The sequence below is a fragment of the Cynoglossus semilaevis genome, chromosome 19, assembly GCF_000523025.1.
Source record: "Cynoglossus semilaevis isolate Cse_v1.0 chromosome 19, Cse_v1.0, whole genome shotgun sequence".
Classification (NCBI taxonomy): Eukaryota; Metazoa; Chordata; class Actinopteri; order Pleuronectiformes; family Cynoglossidae; genus Cynoglossus; species Cynoglossus semilaevis.
In genome coordinates, this window is record NC_024325.1 from 13,409,822 (window position 1) to 13,432,520 (window position 22,699).

General features: G+C 39.4%; 2 protein-coding genes across 2 annotated transcripts in view; both read right to left on the reverse strand.

Moving 5' to 3' along the window:
* The window catches only part of si:ch1073-15f19.2 (serine-rich adhesin for platelets), a 5,483-nt gene extending 4,459 nt beyond the window's left edge, over positions 1-1,024 (reverse strand). Inside the window, exons 1-2 of the mRNA XM_008333092.2 lie at positions 700-1,024; positions 169-528 (exon numbers count right to left, since the gene is read on the reverse strand). Of these exons, the coding sequence (XP_008331314.1) occupies positions 169-528; positions 700-781 (442 nt within the window). The 5' untranslated portion in view covers positions 782-1,024. The remainder of the gene's footprint in view (positions 1-168; positions 529-699) is intronic.
* Positions 1,025-19,494: 18,470 nt separating this feature from the next.
* Positions 19,495-22,699, reverse strand: part of mtnr1bb (melatonin receptor 1Bb) — a 22,475-nt gene continuing 19,270 nt past the window's right edge. Inside the window, exons 2-4 of the mRNA XM_008333091.3 lie at positions 21,755-21,873; positions 20,777-21,121; positions 19,495-20,195 (exon numbers count right to left, since the gene is read on the reverse strand). Of these exons, the coding sequence (XP_008331313.1) occupies positions 19,737-20,195; positions 20,777-21,121; positions 21,755-21,873 (923 nt within the window). The 3' untranslated portion in view covers positions 19,495-19,736. The remainder of the gene's footprint in view (positions 20,196-20,776; positions 21,122-21,754; positions 21,874-22,699) is intronic.

Sequence of the window (22,699 nt, forward strand, 5' to 3'; positions counted from 1 at the left end):
ATGTTGTCAGCAACCGTGGCGATCGCTGGAGCAGCGGCTCTGATGCAATTTGGAGCAACATGAAAATCTACACAACTGTCAAAAAGATGGAACATTTCTCTGCACCACCTACACCACCCTGCAGTGTTTGGAGGACGCGGTCAAGATTCGGCAGCTTTAACTCCTTACCTTTGACCCTGAGCACCGTCTCTGTCCTGATGGAGCCAGAAGGAAAAGTTGCAAAATCACATATATAGGTGCCTCCATTGCTCTTTGTCACCTCAGGAAGGTGAAGAGAGGAGACCATGAACTGGTTTGATCTGTCCCCGTTAAAGGCTATACTGACATTGAGCCAGAATAGTTGGACTCCGTACTTCACATTGAGCAGCGCGACTTTTTCTTCAGTCTTGTGTTTTTTCAGTAACCACTCGACGCTGAACACCGCCATATTGGACCCCTGGTTTTCAATGGCGCACAGCAGGGTAACGTTCTGACCCACGGCCGCTTCTGTTGTTTCATATCGAGCCGTCTCCACGTTGTTCTGGAACCCTGAAAGTGAAGGCCCACAAACGCTTACATGTAAAGCTGATAGACTTCTGCTGATTTGAAAGACAACCACAGACAACTAATCACACCAGAAGTCATTTCAAACCATTGGAGACTACAACGTATTTACTGCTGTGTTATTCATGGGCTGCAGCACATGTGGTCCATGATTACCTTGTATAATAGCGGCACAGAGGAGGAGTGAGAAGGTCGCTTCCAGTGCAGCTTCAGCCATGTTCCAGCTCCCAAAACTCATTACAATGAATCAGGCCGCGGAGGCATCGGGCACAAAGCAGAGACGGCAGTCTTGAAGACGGGGTTTTAGAGTGAGGTTGAGGCTGTGAGACTGAGAGCAGAGTGAAACCTTTTCACAGGAAGCCACTCAGAGAGAAAGCGTTTTAGCAGCTTTGTGGTAAATGAACTCAAACTGCGAAGCGGAAATGTGCAGTCGAGGCAAAATCCCTGCAATTCTTCTCATCACGTATTTTTCCTCCCCCTCCCCCCCACAAGTGACAACTGATAACCAATGACCACAGCAACAAGTAAATGAGAGCAACCTTAAACTGGCAATGAAAACATGAAACAGCTGCTCGGCATCGACCTCCATTTTTCTGTTTGCACCAAATCTACTACCGTCTGTTTGAAGTCATCACAGGTACTCTTCAAATAAAATATCTGAGCTGGATCTTGGTTGAAGGCTGTGATCATGAAGCACTGTAATATTACCTACTCTTCACATTGTCACTGTGGCCAGTTCAGTAGCTTGTTTTTCATAATTCACTCTTTGAGAGATCATTTTTCCAGCATTAATTTCCCGTCTTGTAAAAGAGAAGTTCGCCTAACAAACCTATAAAGGTTGGGAACCATGGTTCTACAGCCTTTCAAGAGAAAGTTTGGGATTTTGTCTTTTGTTCCACTAACATCTGTAGATATTAAATTTATCAAAGCACTTTCGGTTACTCAGTGCTGAGGTAGAGTTCTGATTTGTCATGGTAAAAAAACCAAACAAACACTAAAGTCACAGTACAGCAACAAAAACTACTTTCAATTTTCTGTTTTTTCCTCAAGGAGATTTTGTCAGAAACCTGAGTAATTTTATGGCTTGGACTTATTTGATCTCCACCTTGTTTTTTTATACTCCTGTGGTTGAAGATCAGAGGTTTTTACAAAATCTCGTTTCATTGACTCACCAGATGGAAACTAATTCCAACCTGGTCTCAGAAAGTCCAAACAACCAATCCACATTTCTTTCTTCCTCCTCTTCTTCTTCACATATTACAGTCTCTCAACTCGCTTCATTTATTATAAATAGTCCCCGGAGCCTCAGAGATGCATTTAAATGATTGATTATTTTACAGTCCTACTCTGCGTATGACCTTTATCAGTAACATTAGGGCCTCAGAAGACGAGGTCTGTTATCCAGAGGGAGATTTCTATCACTGTTCTGTCAGTGTTTCATCATATTGTACGGCATGGCTCCATTTGATAAGGACAGCACTTCTTCCCCTCAAGGGGAGTCATGCGGAGCCCAAGGATTCCTGACAGAGTGACACACCCCTTTGACAGCATCACTTATTGGTTTGAGCAGAGCAGCGATTCCGACAGACGGCTGATAAGAATCGTTTGAGCCTCTCCACACTGCGGTGTTCTACACACAAATGCAAAAGAGGCTGCGTCCTCACCCTCAGTGAAATGCTAATGAAAAGCAAACATATTACTGGAATAAGCAGGAATTTCCCTGTTCAAATTCAGTGTGTGAATGTTAGATCCTGAGGGTCCGTCAGTGTGACAGTGATAACACTCTGACACGTATAGTGTTCAATTCTCAGTTCACATGGTGTTTTTTACTCACTCAGGTCCTGTATTATTTAACCATTGAAATGTTACCTAACCAGGGTCAAGATAAAGAGATTTATTTATTTATTTATATATTTTTTTAGCATTTTGGAACAAGGTCTTAATCAGGGGAGACTACGTTTTCTGCAGCATAACTATTAAGCTAATAGAATACAATGACATCTACTTGTCCTCTGGTAAATCTAATCTTTCTAATACAGTATTTTCCGGACTATAGGTCGCACCTGCCAAAAAAGAATGAAGAAGAAAAAAAAACACATACTGTATAAGTTGCTTCAGAGTATAAGTCACTCCAGTGCCCTCTAGTGGCTGTCAGTGCGAAACTAACAAACATGAAATTGTATATTTTAATATAGAAGTCGCAAACCCAGCCAATGAATTAAAAAAAAGTGCGACTTATAGTCCGGAAAAAATACAATACACTTCCGTTTGGAATGTAACTACAAATCTGACTAACTTTCTTTTCGTGTTAATAATTCGATCCTCTTCTCCACTTACTTTCTTGCAACTTGTCCTCAAAGACATGACACTGTTTTATATGGGTGGCTGATTATTTGGCTCCCAATTTGCAAAAGCTTCTCCATCCAAGGGTAAGGAGACATGAAGAGTACATGAGCGTGATTGCTACGTTTCACATCCACTCTAAACCGTGCTGGAGTTACCAGCCCTGGTGTTTTTTAACAACACAGTGTGCATTCCAGACCAGGAGGCATGTTATTATCCGCTCTATAGGCCACTGCGTGTGTGTCACATCACTGATGAGCTTCAGGCCCAGTCAGTAAATGTGCCTGACTGCACGTTTCACTATTACACTTCACTGTGCCGAGGCCGAACTGCGGAGAGGATGTGATGAGCCTTTGAACTCAGTGACTTTGACAACTGCCATTTTTTTTTACTTTCGGCAAGAAAAGCTGTTTTTTTTTTATAGTGATATGTGTCCAAGTAGCGTTACTAACGGCTGACACAGAAAGAGTTGACCTGATTTGGTCTTTAGAAGTTAAACAAAATGAAAAATCCCAAACTGAACTCCTTCTCCGATGATTTCATTCGACATACAATTACCTCATGTCACATCTGTGGACATGGGAGACATTTCAACAAGATTTTAAACATTTTTTTTTTCTACTACGGCAAGTAAAACCAGGGGTCGACGTCTGAGTCCTCAGCCCACATTAGGCCAGATTACATAACAACCACAATGCTTGTCTGTGTAGGTTCTCAGTCGTCCAGGTCACTTTATACAAAAATCGTCTCATCGAGGAGGCAACTGGACGGAGTAGGTTTCTGAAGACGTTTCACCTCTCATCCAAGAAGCTTTTTCACTTCTGTTTTTTGAACCATAATGCTTGCTCAGAGAAAAGAATTTGTCCGTTAGCTCAGAGAACACGTCGACCGTATCGTGTGGATGTATTTTCCTAACAGCCCACTGGTTGTAGTACGAGTATCCCGACCCCCTGCTGCTGCTTCCCGGGGCTGCTCCGTGCCAGATCGACCAATTTATAAGCACAGACAGTGTCTTCAGTCTCGATTCCCACTTCCTCTAATCATTGTCCTCTTGCCTCTCATTAAAAAACATCTAAGTAAATGAAACTGCAACTGGTACAAAAAATCAGTGTTTCAAAAAACTTGGAAGGCCTTGGGCAAAAGGAGAGCCTAGAGGCCTGACAACAAACTTTACCAAAGCAAGCCGGAGGCGTGGGGCCTTGTTAAAGTGTTTTCAAACATGGTATCAGCTGAGACTTACGGATCCAGCCAATTATTCAATTTATGGAGTCTGCTGCAAATTTGTTTTTGCTCTGGACTAATGTGATCAGGTGTTCCTATGGGGACCCCTGCTGTCAGACCGGAGCCTGAGGCAGAAAAAATAAATTCATTAAAATAAAGGAATATTTGTCAGTCAGTGCCAGGATGTTACCTGCGTCGATGAGCTGACGGACACAATTGTCAAATGGATTAATTATGATCATGATTATTAAGTGGATTTCTGTCCACTTATCAACTATTTGTCCTAAACTAATGTGATATTCAACACTTAGTTTAATCTTTCATTTCAGAGGAAGTAGGTTTACATTAGTCAATATTCTGTAAATACACATATTTGAAGTGGATCAACAATGTCAAGAAAAACCATCAACGGTGACGCCAGTACTACTGTAGGAGAATCAGTGGTTTGAAAAATAACAGTTCCCTCTCTTACAAAATCCCTAATATAAAATCACTCAGGCTCCTTCAAAAAGCACTTCCATTCACTGAGAATCTCTTTTTTTAATCTGATTAATAATATAGAGTCGAAGGAATAAATCTGGGAAAAGCTGCTAATCCAACCTGACAGAGAGTCAGAGAAGAACTGAGAAAAACACACTGTGACTAAGACTGTGGACAAAGGTGCAACTGATGAGACACAGCAGGAACAAAATATGGCAAAAAACGAGTGAGTGAGGAAAGGAACAACGAACGACGAACGTACAGGGAACACGTTATAAGACAACACACCAATTTTTAAATAAATAAATTTAAAAAAACCTCAAAATGACACGTGAACACAAATGTTAAAATCCAGATAACAGGCTCTTTGAGGCCTTTTCATTTGTCATAATAATGTCATAAAAAGCTTGCTCTTGCTCCCTGGTCCCAAATGTCCCTCGCTCACGGGCGCGATCGCACTGTCTCTCTCCATTAAGTACTGGGATGACTGTGTGCAACACAATCAGCTTTAATGAAGTGAGCGGCTGGGACGACGGTTGATCTGCTCCCCTCAGTACATCGTCTCTGAGGAGCAGCAGCTGCAGTCATAAAAAAGAGAGAAAGTTTACTTCACCTCTCGTGTGTGTATGATTAGTTCACTGCTTGACCTTGTCCGCCTGCGCTTTTCACAGGGACGGGTCTCTACCACAACAAGAGAACGTCTGGTTTCTCTTGTTTATGCTGATGCTGTGAGATAAATATCGTGGGAAGGTTTCTCTGACAGGATTGGCTCATAAACTGAGGGGAATAGAATTGTCTTTATTGTTATTGTACCGGGGGGGGGGGGGGGGCCCCAGAACCGCAAACCCCCCCCCCCACCCCACTGCCATATGTAAATATGAATGTAAACTGTTAAAAAATATGAATGAATTACAGGTGAATGTGTTAATGTTTTTAGATTGACAGACTTTAAAACCACATAAACCTCATTTTAATGTGACATTTAAAGGAAAGAAAAAAAACACACATCAGAGATGCTATCTTAAGTCTTGTGTTACAGTAGATTTACATACGTTGACTGGGGTTTTTGCCTTAATCTCTGAAAGAAGAAGCTCTGTATTTGATCTTTAAAATAAATGTCATTAAATGTCATGAATTTAACTGACTTTTCTCTTCTTTAAAATAAATGTCATTAAATGTCAGAATTTAACTGACTTTACGCTGAGAGAGAGAAAAAAAGAAAATACACCAAACAGTAGATTAAAAATGTGCTTAAAGTCCAATATTTAAAAAAATACTTTTTCTTCTCTTCTCAGGCTCCTCGTTACTGCCACCTGTGGTCATTAGTGTCACCTGTGTCTCATTAACTCCACTGCCTTTAAAGACCCTGTGTTTCACCTCCTGTCGTTTTGGCAGTTCATTCAGCTGTTGTTCTGTCCTAGTAGTTAGTACTTAGTAGTCATTTGAGAAAAGATCTTTGTGAAGATGGAGTTAGGTCAAAATCTAGGGCAAAATTTTTTTATTTTTTTTTGCTCCACTTTCTTTTGACCACAAACACATAACAAAGCTCCACACTCGACAAAGTTCTAAAAAATAAAACTTGTCCAAGCTGTTGGAGACGCCTTCCAATGTTTTGGATTTTAAAACTAGACACCCTTTTAGACTTTCACAAAGAGAAGGTAAGTGTAATTAATTTATGTAGTGATTCATTGAATTTTACTTTCTCAGTCCATAATCAGAAATGAAGGGAAATGACCTTCAAAGTCTTGCTTTCCTCTGCTTTTTGGATGGAAAAAAAAGCCTTATGCTCTGGGCAGCAACAAAACACTGTCACAAGCTGTAGAGGTTTGGGCTTTGAGTCTTTATTTCAAACGACAGGTCAAGATATCTGTCGAGTCCAGCTCACAGCTGCATTTTGTGTTGTTTTTCAACCCCTTGCTCGGTTCACAGCAGAAGAAGTAAACACTTTGTGACAATAAAGGGACAACATTCTGAAGGGAGCGTTGGTGGGGGGGTGCATTGCTTTTTCTCTTTTTTGTCAACATAATCATCAGCAGCTGGAAAACCAGGTCAGTTTTCTCTTGGAAGCCTGGAGTCGACAGGCTTGACTTTTCATTTTATTAATGTTGTACATCTGAACAAATCTCATCACGAGTCTCCCAGGACACAGGAGAGTGGACATTAAACGTTCAAAGTTGATGTTAGCGCTCACATAAATAACAGCGTCTCTTGTTTTAGTGTGTAGCCTCTCTGTGTGTTTGGCTAGTATCATAGCTACAAATGAATCATAATGAACCGAAAGTCCTTAAACTCCTCACTTCTTCCTCCTGGCAGCCAAAGAATGCTGATACGAGAGTGTTGGACACCTGTCGGAGCTGAAGCTGGGATCTGGCCAGACTGGGCGTCAGTGGTGAGTCTTAACTATGGTTCATTTGCATATTTAATGAAGCCACATTAACAGTGGGGCATTGGCAGATGTCCCTCCATTTGCAGCACAAAGGGAAATGTGTTGCAGAGAAATTATCACTCACAAAGAACCATATCAAAAAGCACAGGCTTGATTGGCAGGCTGCCGGCTTCTCCGGTTATTTATTTATTCGTCAATTTATTTTTTGTTCCAATTCCGCTGATGTTCTACTGCTGCAAGGATGTAATGTTTTTGGCAGAACTTCCGCTGATGTTCTACTGCTGCAAGGACGTAATGTTTTTGGCAGAACTCAAAGTGAATGACGTTCAGTGGTGGGATTTTTTGTTTCCCCTGAAATGTAAATTATGGCCCAAGGAAACTGTATTAGCTCCTTGTCTACGTTGGTGCCATGCTGTCTGCAGGGATATTACACACTCATCTCCTGGACACTTCACCTGATCAGCCTGGTCGCCCCCCCCCCCCCCATCACTCTGAAGGCAGCCCAGCAGGGAGGTCACTGAGTGTCAAAGGTCCAATCCACTTCATTTTTACACCTTACCTGAGTGTGGCAGAGAAGGAAATCTTCTGGCAGAAAATGGGATCCAATTTGATGATTATTAAAAAAAAACTAGCTGTTATGTGGCTCTCAGCTACTAGTCATGGACTACATTGCCTTACAGGGAGAATAAATATATATTTATATTTACATGAATTCAGTTTAAAAAATCTAGTTTTTTTTTGTTCTTTTGTCTATCAGGCTATACAGGGATGGGTAATGTTTTATGTCAGTAAAGTTAAAGTCAAATGAGTTGGGAGGTCACATGGTTTTTGTCATCGACTTGTGGGCCGAATGTTGGTTGGTCACTGCCCGGGAGTGGGCTGCATCCCAGGAGTTCAAGATCTTTGTTTCAGATAAACTGATAAGAACCAAAGAATTCAACTCATTCTTTCACAACCAACCAGCCGGCTGGCTACCTTTGAGGCGTTTTATCTTTGGACCTGACTTATCTGCCGTATACGAACTACAGAAGTCTTGTAAAGAATGTTGCAGAAGACATTTTTCAAGAGAATTTGCTTTGAACTGAGCAGAAGAAACACGTTTTAATCTCTTTAAAAAATGTGCTTGGTATTGATTCAGAATGTGTTGTGACAGAAAAGTTGGCCCAGCATTTGTTCCTTTGTCTTCATCCTACGTTTCTTCTTCTTCTTCTGATTCCTGCTACACATTAGAGGGTTTTTTTTTTTATATTACATTACAGTGAGTATCACTAAGCAGCAGCGTGGAGGTAAGAAGTGCTTGTTAGGAAATTACACATGCATGAATTTACTGCCAGTAGGTTTCACACTGAGCCTGGACTGAACCCTTAAGGCTTTTCAAGCTCTTTCATCAGCCCCGGCCTGGATATACATGGAAAAGCCTGTATGTATCGCTGCCTAATTATGTTTGCTTGTTTAATGAAGTTGGAATTACTGGATGGCAAGCTTTGTTTTATATCAACGAGAAAAATCAAACTTTAAAATCAAACATTGACCTCTCTGAGTACCACCATGATGACACACATTAGCTTCCGCCTTGCAGGAGAGATGTTTATAAAGATGTTTATGTTTAGATGTTGTATTAATTGTGCATGGTTTGTTTCAGATTTATTCATCTAAAAATATAAATGTGAAAATGTCAATTTTCCCCGGGTACCACTGATGGTACGCGTACCACAGTTTGAGAACCACTGCTCTAACTGGAATCCAAAAGTCTAATATTGTGGGATAAACATGTCTTTAATTGCTATGATGTTCAAAGCTACATTTGTGTCAACTCTATTCTTCAGCAGCAGCTTTTCATTGAGACCTTTTTACACTCCATTCATTTTTATTTTTATTTTATTTTTTTAAAATATATCCCCATGGTAAAGTGTGTTAGGTGGATCAGACTCTGCTAAGATCCGTACGGCCAATGTGTTGATACTATCCCCATGGTAAAGTGTGTTAGGTGGTTTCCATGACGAAGATCAGACTCTGCTGAGATCCGTACGGCCAATGTGTTGATAGTAGCTGGAGGTGGAGATATAAAGCACGGGCCTGAGGAGGTTCTGGATGCTTATGGGATTGGAATTACATGAAAGCGTAAAAGAAGGAGCTGTGCATAAATAGACCCTGTGAGGAGCTCTGTAACGGAGTGCTGTGCATAAATAGACCCTGTGAGGAGTTCTGTAACAGAACATGGAGTCACACATCCATCCACACACACACACAGATATAGTATACTTTCTAACCTGCCAAGAATTCATACATAGAGTCCAGCTCATTAGGTGAGGATGACTCACTGACGTCCAAACTGAGCATCAGAATAAGAAAGAAAAATAATAAATATATATGTCGCCTCCTCCCATACATTTCTGAAGACTGCCTCGTTCCATCGTTCCGACACAGGGTTGGGCAGGATGGAAGTGGAGCTGAGATGGTAGAAATCGTCGATGGCCAAACTTTTTGGGATTATATCCTCAGTAACTCTGAGTGGCCTCAGAGGCAGCAATGGTAAAGTAGATGGTTTTTTCCTCTAATGACCATTTTGCTGAAGTTTCGCTCGTTCTCGTCCCCAAGACGATCAGTGCGGTGGAACGGTCATGTGTTAATGGTCAGCAGCTCTGGTGTCCAGACCCACGGGGACGAACTGAGGGAAGAAAAGTTGGTAAAAGACACGACATTTTGTCTGCATGGAAAAAAGGCTTTACTTGGAGATGCTGGAGGGAGAGGATGAGAGGAGAGAGAGAGAGAGAGAGAGACTTTACCAGAAACTGGAACATGTTCGAGGAAGCGGAATAAATATCACTAAATGAGCTTTTATCTATTTTTTAGAACCCAGATGACATTATACGCTTTCTGTGTATTTATATAAGTATATTTACACATGAATTCACCGATTTATTAACAATTTCCATCTGTTTATGTGGATTGTTGCTAACGCTGTAGCTTTCCATTTCCATCCATTAGCCAAAATATTTTTTAATTTTTGTGATTTGTTTCCTATAATGTTTGTTTTTTGGTTAATAAAAAGTTGTTTTTTTTAAATATATTTTAGTTTATTTGAAAATGCTTCTGCTCTAATATTATTTATGATCATCATCCACAAATTATATATTAAAATCCTTTCTTGTCAGCTAAATATGGTTTATTTTTGTTTATTGTTATAGGTTGTATATTTAGCTCTAATAGTTGATATTTAACTACAGTAGGTTGGAGGTAAAGGTTTGACTGGTTAAGAGTAGCATCTGACTTATTTTAAACTTTTAGCATTCATGTTATATTTGTTTTTCTTTATAATAACGTCTTAGCTTAGCTTTTTGCCAAGTTTAACAAGTTTAACAAATTATTCTTATATAGCTTAGCTTTTTGCCAAGTTTAACAAATTATTCGTTCTAATTCCACATTTGTATATGTTTTTCCTGAACCTTATATAAAAAATATTTTCACTCTGAATTTAACAACAAACCAAGAGAATAGGTAGATATTTGTTACTCTTCTTCAGCTGTAGAAAAATCACTTTTAATTCTCTGACAGTTTTAAAGGCTTTAAAACAAAAACATCTTTCACTCAGCTGAGAGGCACAGGCCTCAGTTCAACACATTTTTTTTAATATTCCTCCTCCACCCTTTTTTGGATACACTTCTCTCTCTGAGCGTCTCTGCTCTGCTTTCGTTTCATGTCTGTTTGACATGCTCCTCACCGGCTCCTCCCTGGATCCTCTCCTGGTGAGACCTCCTGCTGTTGCTCGCTGCGAGACATTTCTCTCGCATTTGCGATCACGTCCATTTTTGTCACAGATGGAATCATTAGCTCTTTTTAAAGTCCTAGCCTAGTCTTCCAATTCTTCTGAAATTTTGGGGGAGGAGGAGATATTTGTTTCTAATTTATTGTAATGACTTTGTTTTGGTGTCAAGTGTAAAAAGAGATGCCAAGTAAAACAAGGTAAACAGGTAAAAGTCTTTATCTCGTCACACATGGTTCACCGTGTTGATCAAAGTTCCGTGTAGACACTAAAGCAGCGGCTTATTTAACTTTATTGTGAACACTTTTAAATAATTCATCAAACAGCATCACCTGCAGACAGCTGAAAGCCTGCTCGTGGCAAGTCTGTTCTCTCATGTCTGTTGATGCAAGAAGTTGTGCAGTTGCAGCATCTGAGTCACACACGCAGATGCATTCATCCACGAGAACACACACCTGAGAAAGAATAAGAAGACAGAAGACTCCGTGAAACATTTTTAGAAATTTAAAATTTTTTGAAATTCATGTACAACATTGACTCATCTGTATAAAATACAATTTTTTTTTAAATATTTGTTTTGACCAGCGAACTGTATTTTCCGGAATATAAGTCGCACCTTTTTTTTATTTCATCCTTTGGCTGGGTTTGTGACTTATACTCAAGAGCGACTTATGTGTTAAAATATATTATTTCACGTTTTTTATTTTCACACTAACAGCCACTAGGGGCATTCTAATTATTTTTGTTCTTTTGTTCACACTGTGTGTTGGACGTCCACTTTTTGCAATACCGTAGTTTTCTGTTCAATTACTACCACACCGTTATTCATCTCGAGGCTGTGACATTTGACTTTCCTGCCGTAGTGATGAAGATGTAGTTGTTTAATTTCCATTCCTCTGATTACTGTTCTTGTGCCTTATATTTATTGACCTATAAATGCGATATAATTATTGGCTCCTTCATAGAACACATTTCCAGATTGCACATTTTCATTTCATAGAGTACTTTCACCGAGTGCTGGGGGCCATACTGGTTTCCAAAGGCTTTAATCACACACGTTCTATTTTCCTCACCTGTTAGCTCCTGCAGAGAAAAGCTAGCAGGTTGAAAAAAAAAAACAAACAAAAAAAAGACTGTGTTCCATTTTCTTAATTGCCTTTCCCACCAGAGGAGACTTGAGGCTGAGCGAGGGACAAGTCATCGGCCAGAGGGTGGAGAAAATAAAATGTCTTACGAGTTAATTGATTGGGAAATGAGGTCAGAGCGACTGTGTGATTACAGTCCTTCTGCAGACAGTAAAACAACACCAGCTGAGATGAAACAACAACAGACAGTTGGACATCCTGCACTTCATCCACCAAACGGATCACAACGCGAATACAATTCGCTGTCGTTTCATTTTATCTGCAGACGGACGCCTCAGAGCTTCTGGGACAATAATGTCTAGCATCGCATGCTGTCATCTCATTGGCTGTGTTCAACAGTCGCTACTAAATGTATGGATTCAGAAACGTTAGCATGTGGCGAGACCGTTGTCCAGATGGAAGGAATGGTTTTCAGTAACGTCCAATCACGACACTTCAACAGTGACCGGTCCAAAACATCGTCGTCATCATCACGGCTGCTTGATTGTATGTTGCCTGCAGCCGGACTCTTATTGGATGATGCAGCTGTCAGTCACAGCCTGTACTGTTGGTTCACGTGCACATTTCACAGGCACATGTTCAAGTGCAGTCATAACTTGACTGAGCTGTTTGATTGGACGACTGTGATTGGCCGTCACCCTGAAGACATTCCAAAGGCTGCTACGACTGTGATTGGCCGTCACCCTGAAGGCACATTCCAAAGGCTGCTTTGGCAGCATTTTCTGAAGCCTGATGTCTGAGAGTCAAATTCTATGATGATGATGATGATGAAGTCACTAAGGGAGCTTTTTTGTTTTTTTGTGACCCAGTTTGTTTTCATTTGGACCAAAAAAAAAAAAAAAAACGTGTCATCGAAAATTGACAGAAGCCAGAGAATCCGTGTCCAAATTCTGTGCACAAACCGAGGAGCACTTATGGTCTGAATTTTAATTCTGCAGTGCTGATCAATTATACATTTAGTTGAGCCGGACATATTCGAGGGCTCAGAAAATGTGCACCAAAACATATGATGCATTGAATACTGGAAGGTTGACAAACAACAAACAACAAGTAGTAGAAGTATTTGTGATTTCATGTAGTGGGACATATGTTCTTAAAACTGGCGCCAGGATCATCAAACGATCCTCACAGATGTGAAATATGCAGCAGTATTATAAATCAGTCACCTGTAGATTTATAATATGTTTTATTCTAAGGAGGAGGGAAAGGAAAGTTCCATTTTCCCTGGTTTGCATTAAATAAATGACAAAAAACAAAGTGTGACTTTGATTAATTTATTGACTGTTTCCAGGTCTGCCTTTGTGAGTCCAACGTATCAAAGTGCTGATTTCAGGTCAGTGTTTTGTATCCTGTTTATGGATTAGAGTCAGCCCACTGGAAACCCATCACAGCTTCTGATTTTTTTTTATTTTTTTATTCAGAGAGCCTGGTGTGAGCGCTGAGTGATATGTATTCACCAAACGGCCCATTAGCTGAACTACTCCCACCTCTGAGGCAGCGTGAAGTGCAGTTTTGAGACCACATGCCCCTCGCTGAAGAGCTGAACTCGAGACAGGTTTGAGATCAAATTAAATCAGGAGTTTTGATCTCATCAGGGAGAGAAACACGGGGAAGAGAATTACCCATCATCCATTTCTCCAGCATTTTCCAAAGAAGGTCACGTAAAGGCTGCCACAGGTGAATTCAAACAGCGCTCGCTCAATCGAGTTTGTGTAGTGAATAGACAAGTAGTCGAGGAATTCTGTTCATTTCGCAGTTTTCTTTTAACATTCTTGACAGGAACAAACCTGAATGCAACCCAAGAAACAAACAAACAAAAACTAACTTCAGCTAAATCAGATCAGGTTTAAACAAACAAACAAACAAACAAAAACTAACTTTAACTAAATCAGATCAGGTTATTGAAAAATACTTAACCAAAAATTCATGATTAACTAAGAATCCAGCTAATATGTCAAATATATAATATATATATTTTGTCTTAAGTGTTATTTAATCATTTTTTTCTTCCTTTTCTTCCATATCTTCATGCTGTGTCTTAATTGTAACATTATTTTGGTTTAATGTTTAACGTTAAAGAAATAACTTTGGACCTAACACACCATGACCTCCGTCATCTGCAGTGTTTTGGTCCATACTGTATCTTTAAGTCATTCACCCTTGACCTGCAGGTGTCTCTGGAGAAGCCGGTTCAATCTGGGACTTCTTAAAAGTTTGAACTGAATAATCAGCCGATCTTTACGCCTCCATCCCAGCAGGCCTTCGGTGAGAGGCAGCTTAGCCCCGCATTGACACCCGTGAGCCAATTAGAACAACCCAAAAGTCCCGGACTTTGGCTCGGCTGAGGAAACTTTGGTGAGTTTAAAACCAACCAAAGGAGGGAAACGCTCCGGCTGTTACTCTACGTGTTGTGCCTCCTTAAAAAAGTAACATCAACAGAAGAATTGTTTTTAAAATAATAAGACCTTTTTTTTGAATGATTTCTGGGATACAGAACGGCAACACAAAAGTGATTCTCAAGGCCATAAAAACCCAATGGGACTCAATGAGGACAATCGTTCCTCACTGGATCATTACCTGGAACACGCCGTTCCAATAAAGTTGATAGAAAGACCAAGAGAAAACTGTTTCTAAGGCACTCCATAATACTGCAGTTTGTCCCAGGTACTGATGGTCCCCTCTGTGTGTGTGTGTGTGTCACAAAATAATTTGGAAGTGTCATTTTGACAACAGGAAGTCTGATAAAGTCTGGGGGTGGCAGTGTCTCCAGAGAACATCCTGCCGTCAACAGACATCAACCCTGATCTACATTCACTTTTTCAAATGCCAACATATTTAAATGCAGATTCAAAACTGCTCCTGTAAAAACATAAGGGTTGAGACTTTGATTAAAAAATAAAATTGATCTAAGATTTATAAATAAACAAGGCATAAAAACTCAACTAAATAATAAAAAAATAATTAAATAAAAAAAAGCCTTTGCTGCCAGAGCCTGGCCACGTTGGGGATTTCCACGTTTGTAAAGAAAATCCCTAGCTTGGAGTCAAACATTTTAAAAGGAGAGTTTTCAAATAAAAAACACTTTAAACAAGTTTGACATCCTGAGAGACAAAATGATTAACTGGGGATTTTCTTTTTTTTCTTTTTTTTAAATTCTTCACAACTTGGTAAGTCATGAAATATGAACAGCTGCTCTCCAGAAGGATTTTAACTTCAATTAATTCTTATTCTAGTTTATACTTCTGTGATGCATAGACCCTCATTTATGTCACTGCAGTTTTTGAATCTAATAGAATGTTTAATATTAAGATAAATATATTACAGTCCTCTGGATGAAGAGGGGCAGCAGTCACAGCCATTGTTTCATGGCAAGAACGTCAACGTCAGTTTGATCGTCTTCTAGTTCTATGGATCTTCTTGAAATATTTGTTTTTTTCCATGTTTAAAAAAACTTGCACATCACAGAAAGAAACAGATTCAACAATGGTAAATTATGTTATGTTAGAATGTGAAGAACCAAACGTTACATCAGATGATTCACCGTGTCTTTTATTTTAAGTTGCCAGAGGTCGTCGCACAAAATACATGTCTTTTTTCACACTCACTGAGCCTCGTGGGTTGTTAAATATTAAATTCCATTACATTCCACAAATTTAGCCTTTGGTTCCTTCTTAAATCAACCTTTGACTGCTACAGCCTTGACCAACTTATAAAGTAAAAAAAAACAAAAAAAACCACACCGTCTCCATAAACAACATCATCAAGTCATGCACATTAGCACATCCTGTAGGAGAAAGACAACAATCACCACACAAGTCGTCAAAGCCTGGAACACAACTTTTTAGTTCCTTAAAAACATTTTTTTTGTTAATTCTTTTTTCAAACTGTATGGTAAAAAAAAACTTTTTTTTTCTTTACATAAAAATCTGTTTCGTTCTGTTAGTCCAACCCACATAGACAGCATCAGGTCAGAATGAGGTGAAGACATTGTGTAAAACATTTCCAACTTATTAATTCATTGCCCCAAGATTTAATGCTGCTGAGGAGGGAAATAAAACAGACTCTACCTGTGGAAATGAAAAAGTTTCAAGTGTGGGCAGTACTGAACATGGACAACTTAGACATAACTATGGAAAAAAACAAAAACATCTCCCTGCATTATATATTAATTAGGGATGTCCGACAATATCATCCGACTGATATTATTGGCCTGATATTAGCATATTATGTAATATCTGTAAAAATTGTCATCTGATAATAATAACGCAGTGCCTGGGCTTTTGCCAAATGATGTGTGACCTAAAAATAGTTTTGGGGATAAACGGCTGTATATTAAAGTGAAAGTCACTAGATGGCAGCATTGCAGCTCATTTAGTTAATCTCAAACTCATACAGTGGTTTGTACAGATAAATAAATAAATATTACCAGGTCTGCATCGGTATCAGTTAATATTGGTTAATATTGTTCTGCTTGTATAAGTGATGGACTACACCATTGTTTCCCAAAGACTGGGTCGTGACCCTCAGGTGGGTCACTAGAGATTTTTTTTGGTGTCGTCTCGCATCATGTTTCCCAGGAGTTTACAAATAACGTCTTTTGACTTGTGTCACGAAGGTTTGTGAGGTTTGAAATATGGGTCCCCAGAAAAAAAGTTTGGGAAAAACTGGACTACACCACATTTACAGCCCACCCCCCATTTTGACCCCGTAGTTTGTAGTTTTGAAGGCAGACATTTACCTACATCATGTATCTCCTGCTTGTTTTTTTTTTTAAGAGATTAAGAGATAAACAAAAATGATGATGTCACTGCGTTGTTTTTTTTTAATGTGGTGTGTTATTTAAAGCATTTTATTCAAGTGCAGGTTAAAGAAATGTCACTTCCATCCTTTAATCTGACAAGCATGGTCTCATCTCTATTTCTAGGTCCAAGGTTCAGAACATACATGATTACCCTTACATGAGCTTGCTGTGGGGCGTGGGGGTGAGGGAAGGAGGGGAGGGAGAGGGGGAGGAGGGGGACACAAAGGAGAAAAGATAATATTTGTTCTTTTTCTGCTTCATCAATCGAGTCGCTTGCCTGAGGTTTCCGTCTGAACGCCCTGACGTTGCTGGAGAGAAAACTCTCAACAGACATCTGTCCTGAATACACGACAACGGCCTCATAATCCAGAATTTGACGCTGTTTAATTTTCTGTAAGGCAGTAATCCTAATTTACTAATGGAACAGCTAGCTTCATTTTTTTCTAAATCAACACGGAATTAATACTGTATTTTGAATCAAATGACCAATTTGAGGCCAAAAATAACAACCCTAAAATGACCCAGAAAATATTGTAACATTCATTTAAAATATAGTAAAAGAAAAAAAGAAAAGGAGACCAGAATGAAAACCATATTTAAAGCCAACAATTTGAGGAAAAATACACAAAAAAATACAAATAACCCTAATTTACACCAAATTGGCTGAACTGACATTATATTTTTGATGATAAATTACAATTTGAGGAAAAATACACAAAAAAAGACAAATAACCCTAATTTATAATTTATATTTTCTGTAAACAACATTTATGCTGATTTAGCCTGCGATTGTTTTAGATGCAGCTTCAAACTGTCCAACTGTGTGGTTGTTTCAACACCATGGCCTTTTAGCATCTCTCTATGGTGAGAATCAATTGTGTGGTTCGAGTGTTGACATGTCAGAAGTCAAAACCACAATGACAACCATTTTGACAGGGTAAAAAAAAATCCTGTTGAACAGCAAACAACCATTTTGACAGGGTAAAAAAAAAATCCAGCACACACTGTGCTGCAGCATTTGCTGAAAAAAAAAAGAAAAAAGCCCCACAACAAACCAAAAGCAAAGAAATGTTTCAGCAGTAAGCCAGACAGAGTGGGAACACTTCTCTTTGTGTTCAAGTCCCACACTCCACCAACCCACCGGTTTCTAATTTACAATGTGCAGCATTCGTCTTCCCATTGAAAAGTCGTCCAACTTTCTTTTTAACGGCAGCTGCTACAAGTGTTTTTCAGTCAACAACAACAAAAAGCTGTGGTAGGAGACCCTGAGATGGTAGAAAACAGATACAGCATGAGCCAAATCATTGGTGACAGTACAATGGCGCTACCTGCACAATGGATTCTTTTGGTTTGGGTTGTTTTGTTCACAGTGAATGTTTTAAAAAGAGTTAAAATTGCAATAAACAGAAAAGACATTTTTAAAAAGTGAGATTTCTTTTTCTTTCTTTCTTTTTTTTTTTTTTGCATATTTGCCACTGCAGGGTCAGTTTAGGCAGTTTTAGACAACCCCGCCCCTCGATATGGGCACAAAAATCCCATAATTCAGTGTGGTATGAAATTAACAACTTATTAACTTGAATGTAAGAAATTGTCACAAATGTAAGAAAATACTTTTGTACTCCAACAGTTTTGTTGTTATCAAAGCTGCACCACTAGCTAATTAGCATTAGCTTTTTGAAAGCTTGAATATGGGCAGCCATTGCTAATGTTTATTAGCAATTGTGTTTGCCACATGTAGAGAAATGGTTTGTTGCCGTACTGATATACAGGTAGGAATGTTAGCGCTGAGCTAATGTTCCACTTTGACCACTACCATTGTAACTCAGTTTCAAGGGAAAAGGGCTAATGGTAAAATGGTATAAAGACGGCCCTTAAACACTTTACTATATCACCATGTCAAACCACATCACAGTTTACGTCAAAAACAGTATGAGGCCATTTTTTATCTTACAAATTTAGCTTTCAGCTAAGGTTTTTGAGGCTTATGAAGTCGTTAAGAGTCATGTGTGTTCACCATCCATTTCCATAGACATTAGCTTAGCATGCTAGGCCCCGTTCTGAGGCTTCATAGTTATGACTGAACCTGTGTCGATTAAGTTGTTTTAAATCTTCAAGATCACAAACGAGCCTGTGAACAATTTAATGTTCAACTCGACCGTCACACGTGTGCAGTGTTTTCTTTGGACCAGTTTCAAGAATGTGGTTAGCTGATCCAAATGTGTTGGTTTGTGACTTTGAATAAAAATGAATTTACCAGTAATTAGCTAAGACACTCTTGGCTCAGTCTTGGTTTTTAATTTAAGGCATTTCCTGTAAAAAAAAATCTGCTGTCATTAGTTCTACTTCAACTTCAGCTCAATTCTTTACAGAAAACACTGTAATATTAAAGAGCAACAACCCGCGACAGCCATTGGGAGAAAGTGAGGCAAAAGACCCATCAAATGCTAACATATGCTACATATTGTAGAGCATCGACACGGATATAACTCTGAAGGAAAGCCTTTTGTTTGCAACCAAGAGACCAAGGTAAACTGTTTCCCAAGACGCGATCATTTTCATCGTCATAACTTTAGGATGAAAACAGATCCTTAGAGAAACGTTCAATGTTTTTGATCCAAATTTTTTTGTTTCTCCCCAGAGTTGTTTACAAATGTTTCCCTATTTGTACACATTAACTTTCCATTTTTTCCACACATAATCTATGGTGGTTTTGTATTTGTAAGTGTTTGAAAATACATTAAAAAACCTTTAAAATAACATTAATTTACCATGAAAATAGTTTTGTTTCTTAGAATAAGAACGACATGAAACAATGGCTCAGTTCTCACAGGATACGACATCTACGAAACTTCGTCATCGTAAGAAGTACTTTAACAAAGTTCAAAGCGAGAAGTCGCTGAATAAACAGTTCTGAACATCTCGAATCTAAACATTAAAAAAACAACAACTTTACATCCACAAAGCCATGATTTTCAGTTCCAGACGCTGCTTCTCTCTCTTGAGCTGCACAAATGTCAATGATTTCAGATACAAACACAATCTTTTCATTTCTCTTCAAGAGGCTGAAGGATCCATGTTTGACTCTTTGTTAATGCGATCTCTCGCCGACTCGTTGTTGTTGTGCAGCGGCAGGGGCAGCGGAGGCGGCGACTGCTTGCTCTTCATGCTCCTGCCTTCTGTAGCCGCTCTGGAAGTCTCTGTCACAAAGAGCCGCGTGACCCAAACTGAGGAGACGATACGTTTGTACTCGTTCCTGAAGTTCCTGTTGAGCAGGCCATAGATGATGGCGTTCAGACAACTATTGAAGTAGGCCATGAAGTAGCTGACCACAAAGAGCCACTCTGGGATACGAGGACCCACGCGGGGAGGGTCTATGGCCACCGCCAGCCCGATTAGGTTCAGTGGTGCCCAGCAGATGGCGAAAAGCACAAAGACCACAAACATGGTGATGAAATTCCGCAAGTCACTGGGTCGAAGGCGAGGACTCTCTTCAGTCTTCACTTTACGTCTCACCTGGACACAATGGAAAAATGTGTTAGCGAGGAGGTGCCACAGAATTAGCTGAAGAAACAAAATAGCAAAATGTTTAAAAAAAGATACATTGTAACTAAAGCATGTTAATAAATATAAAAAAAATAAACAGAGAAATTGTTAAAAGTTTTTTTCTTTTTCAAAGTCAGCCAAACACTAACTGCTGAATCAGAATTAGCCAAAAGGTAATGGTTAAAATGTATTATTAAATTCTATTAAATCTTCAAAAAAAAAAAAAAAACTTTGTCAAATATTCATGTTGTTTAGAATATATATTTAATCCAGCATGGACAGGGATTGATATCTCAGCTAGAAAACAGGAGTGTTCGGTCATTTATTACTAAAGATGCTGACTTCATGGTCCAACTACAGTTAAAAGTCCATTCCAGATGAACTCGCCTGCCTTTTTATTTGTTTTCCAAAGCTGGCAGAACTCTCCATGACTCCATGTTTATTTGTCCTTCTCTTTTATTCTGTTCAAGAACAGCTACTATTTATTACAAATCCCCTGGGCGTCTGAAAGGACTTCATTAACAATGCTGAGAATGCAGCGGCACACTTACCTGAATGACAAGCACCCATATTCTAAGATAACAGAAGGTAACCACGGCGATGGGAACCAGGAAGTGAATCACCACCACGGCCACTGTGTAGGAGCTGCTGACGTTCTGGGCGAACGTGCAGGAGTAGACCCTGGGGTCGTAGCGCAGCGACCCCACGAAGAAATTGGGGACGATGGCCACGACGGTGAGCAGCCAAATCAAGGCAACGAACAGCAGCGTGTTGCGGTAGCTGTAGAGGCGACTGTAGGAGAAGGAGTGACAGATGTAGCAGTATCTGTTGACTGCGATCCCTGTGATGTTGAAGATTGAACCAATGACACTGAGGCCCATGAAGAAACCACTGACCTGAGGAGTAAAAAAGAGAGAAATAAAAGTGTTGATTTCGCAGTTGATTTTAGCATCAACACTGAATTAAAAAAAAAAAAAAGTAGCTGTAAATTACTTTACGTCATCACTCAGACTGATGTTATAGACGACAGAACGATGGCATAACAGTGGGAAACGTCACTGGAGTCCAATCAATGGTGAGCATGGGTCAATTATACAAGGTAACCAATCACAGTCTGACATTTGTCCCCATGGTTTCTTCTTAAAATCCAATCTAATTATACTTTGAAAATCAGTGTGAGGTTTGGAATGTGAGTGACACCCAGTGATGTGAGTTACAAATCTGCAGCCTCATCAAAGTTAGTTCATAAATGTATGAAAAAATAAGGGAACATGTTAAATGTTAGCCTTGAGTTTATTGGATGTTAAAAAAATAACCAATTTTTTTTTCTTCAAAAATGTAGTCAAACACTAACTGATTATTATTTTTTAGCCAAAAGGTAATGGTTAGCAGCAGCAAAGCCACATTTCTTTAATAAAAATGCTCATAAATAGAACCTTTACCAGGTCGTAGGTTGTTTTAAAAAGAGTTACTTGTCTGTGGAACTGAATCAGGACTAATGAGAAACACTGGTACTGGCGTGGCCTCACCGTGCACTGGGTGTTTCCCAGGGCCCATCCATCATGGAACAGAGCGTAGAGAACCAGAGGGTACGGGTAGAAGGCCACCACCAGGTCAGCGAACGCCAGGCTCACCACAAACACATTACCTGCAGAGAAACACACAGAAAAAAATCGATGTTTTATTCACCTGCGTGAAATGAAATGACAATTTATCTTCACAGGGCAATTCAGTCACACACACACCCACACACACATAATCACAGCACATTCATTCATCACCCACTCAGTGACACCTGGTGGCTATGAGCATCGACACACAGGCAAGTACAGCAAAAACAACTACGTTTGTCATTTCATCAGAAACATTTAAAAAAGTCTGAAGGACTAAATTAATGACGAACGAAGGAAGTCGTGTCCATAAACACCAGTCCTTAAGTTGCATTCTATTCAATGTCCATCAGGGGGCAATAACACTGGGGACAGACCTAAATTTATAAAAAAAAAAATAAAAAATTATAAATAAGTAAAAAAGTACCGTATAAATAAAGTGAATACAAACTAGGGTTAGGGTTATGTACTAAAAAAAAAAGATGTTTTTTGGAGATTTTGGAAAAAGGTATTATTTACTTCATTATTTATTTCACTGGTCTTTTTTCTCCACAGAAAGGAAAATATATAATGATCTGTGTTTAAAACAGTACTTCCACATTACTGGAAGTGTTAAAAATGCAAAGTTATGCCAAATAACTGGCAACACTGTGGTGCAGTGGTTGGTTTGGTTGTCTCATAGTAATGTTTTTTCAGCAGCCTATCTCAGCTGTCCAGCTTGGAGTGATTGTTGCTTGACTGAGCCCAGAAAACATTTCGGAGGTTTCCGGGCTCTGCCTCACAGATGATTGCTTCACTCCAGACAAAGTTTTATCGGCCATGCCAGTATTTGTGGTTTTGCCAGAGTGGCGGGGGTGGGGGGGT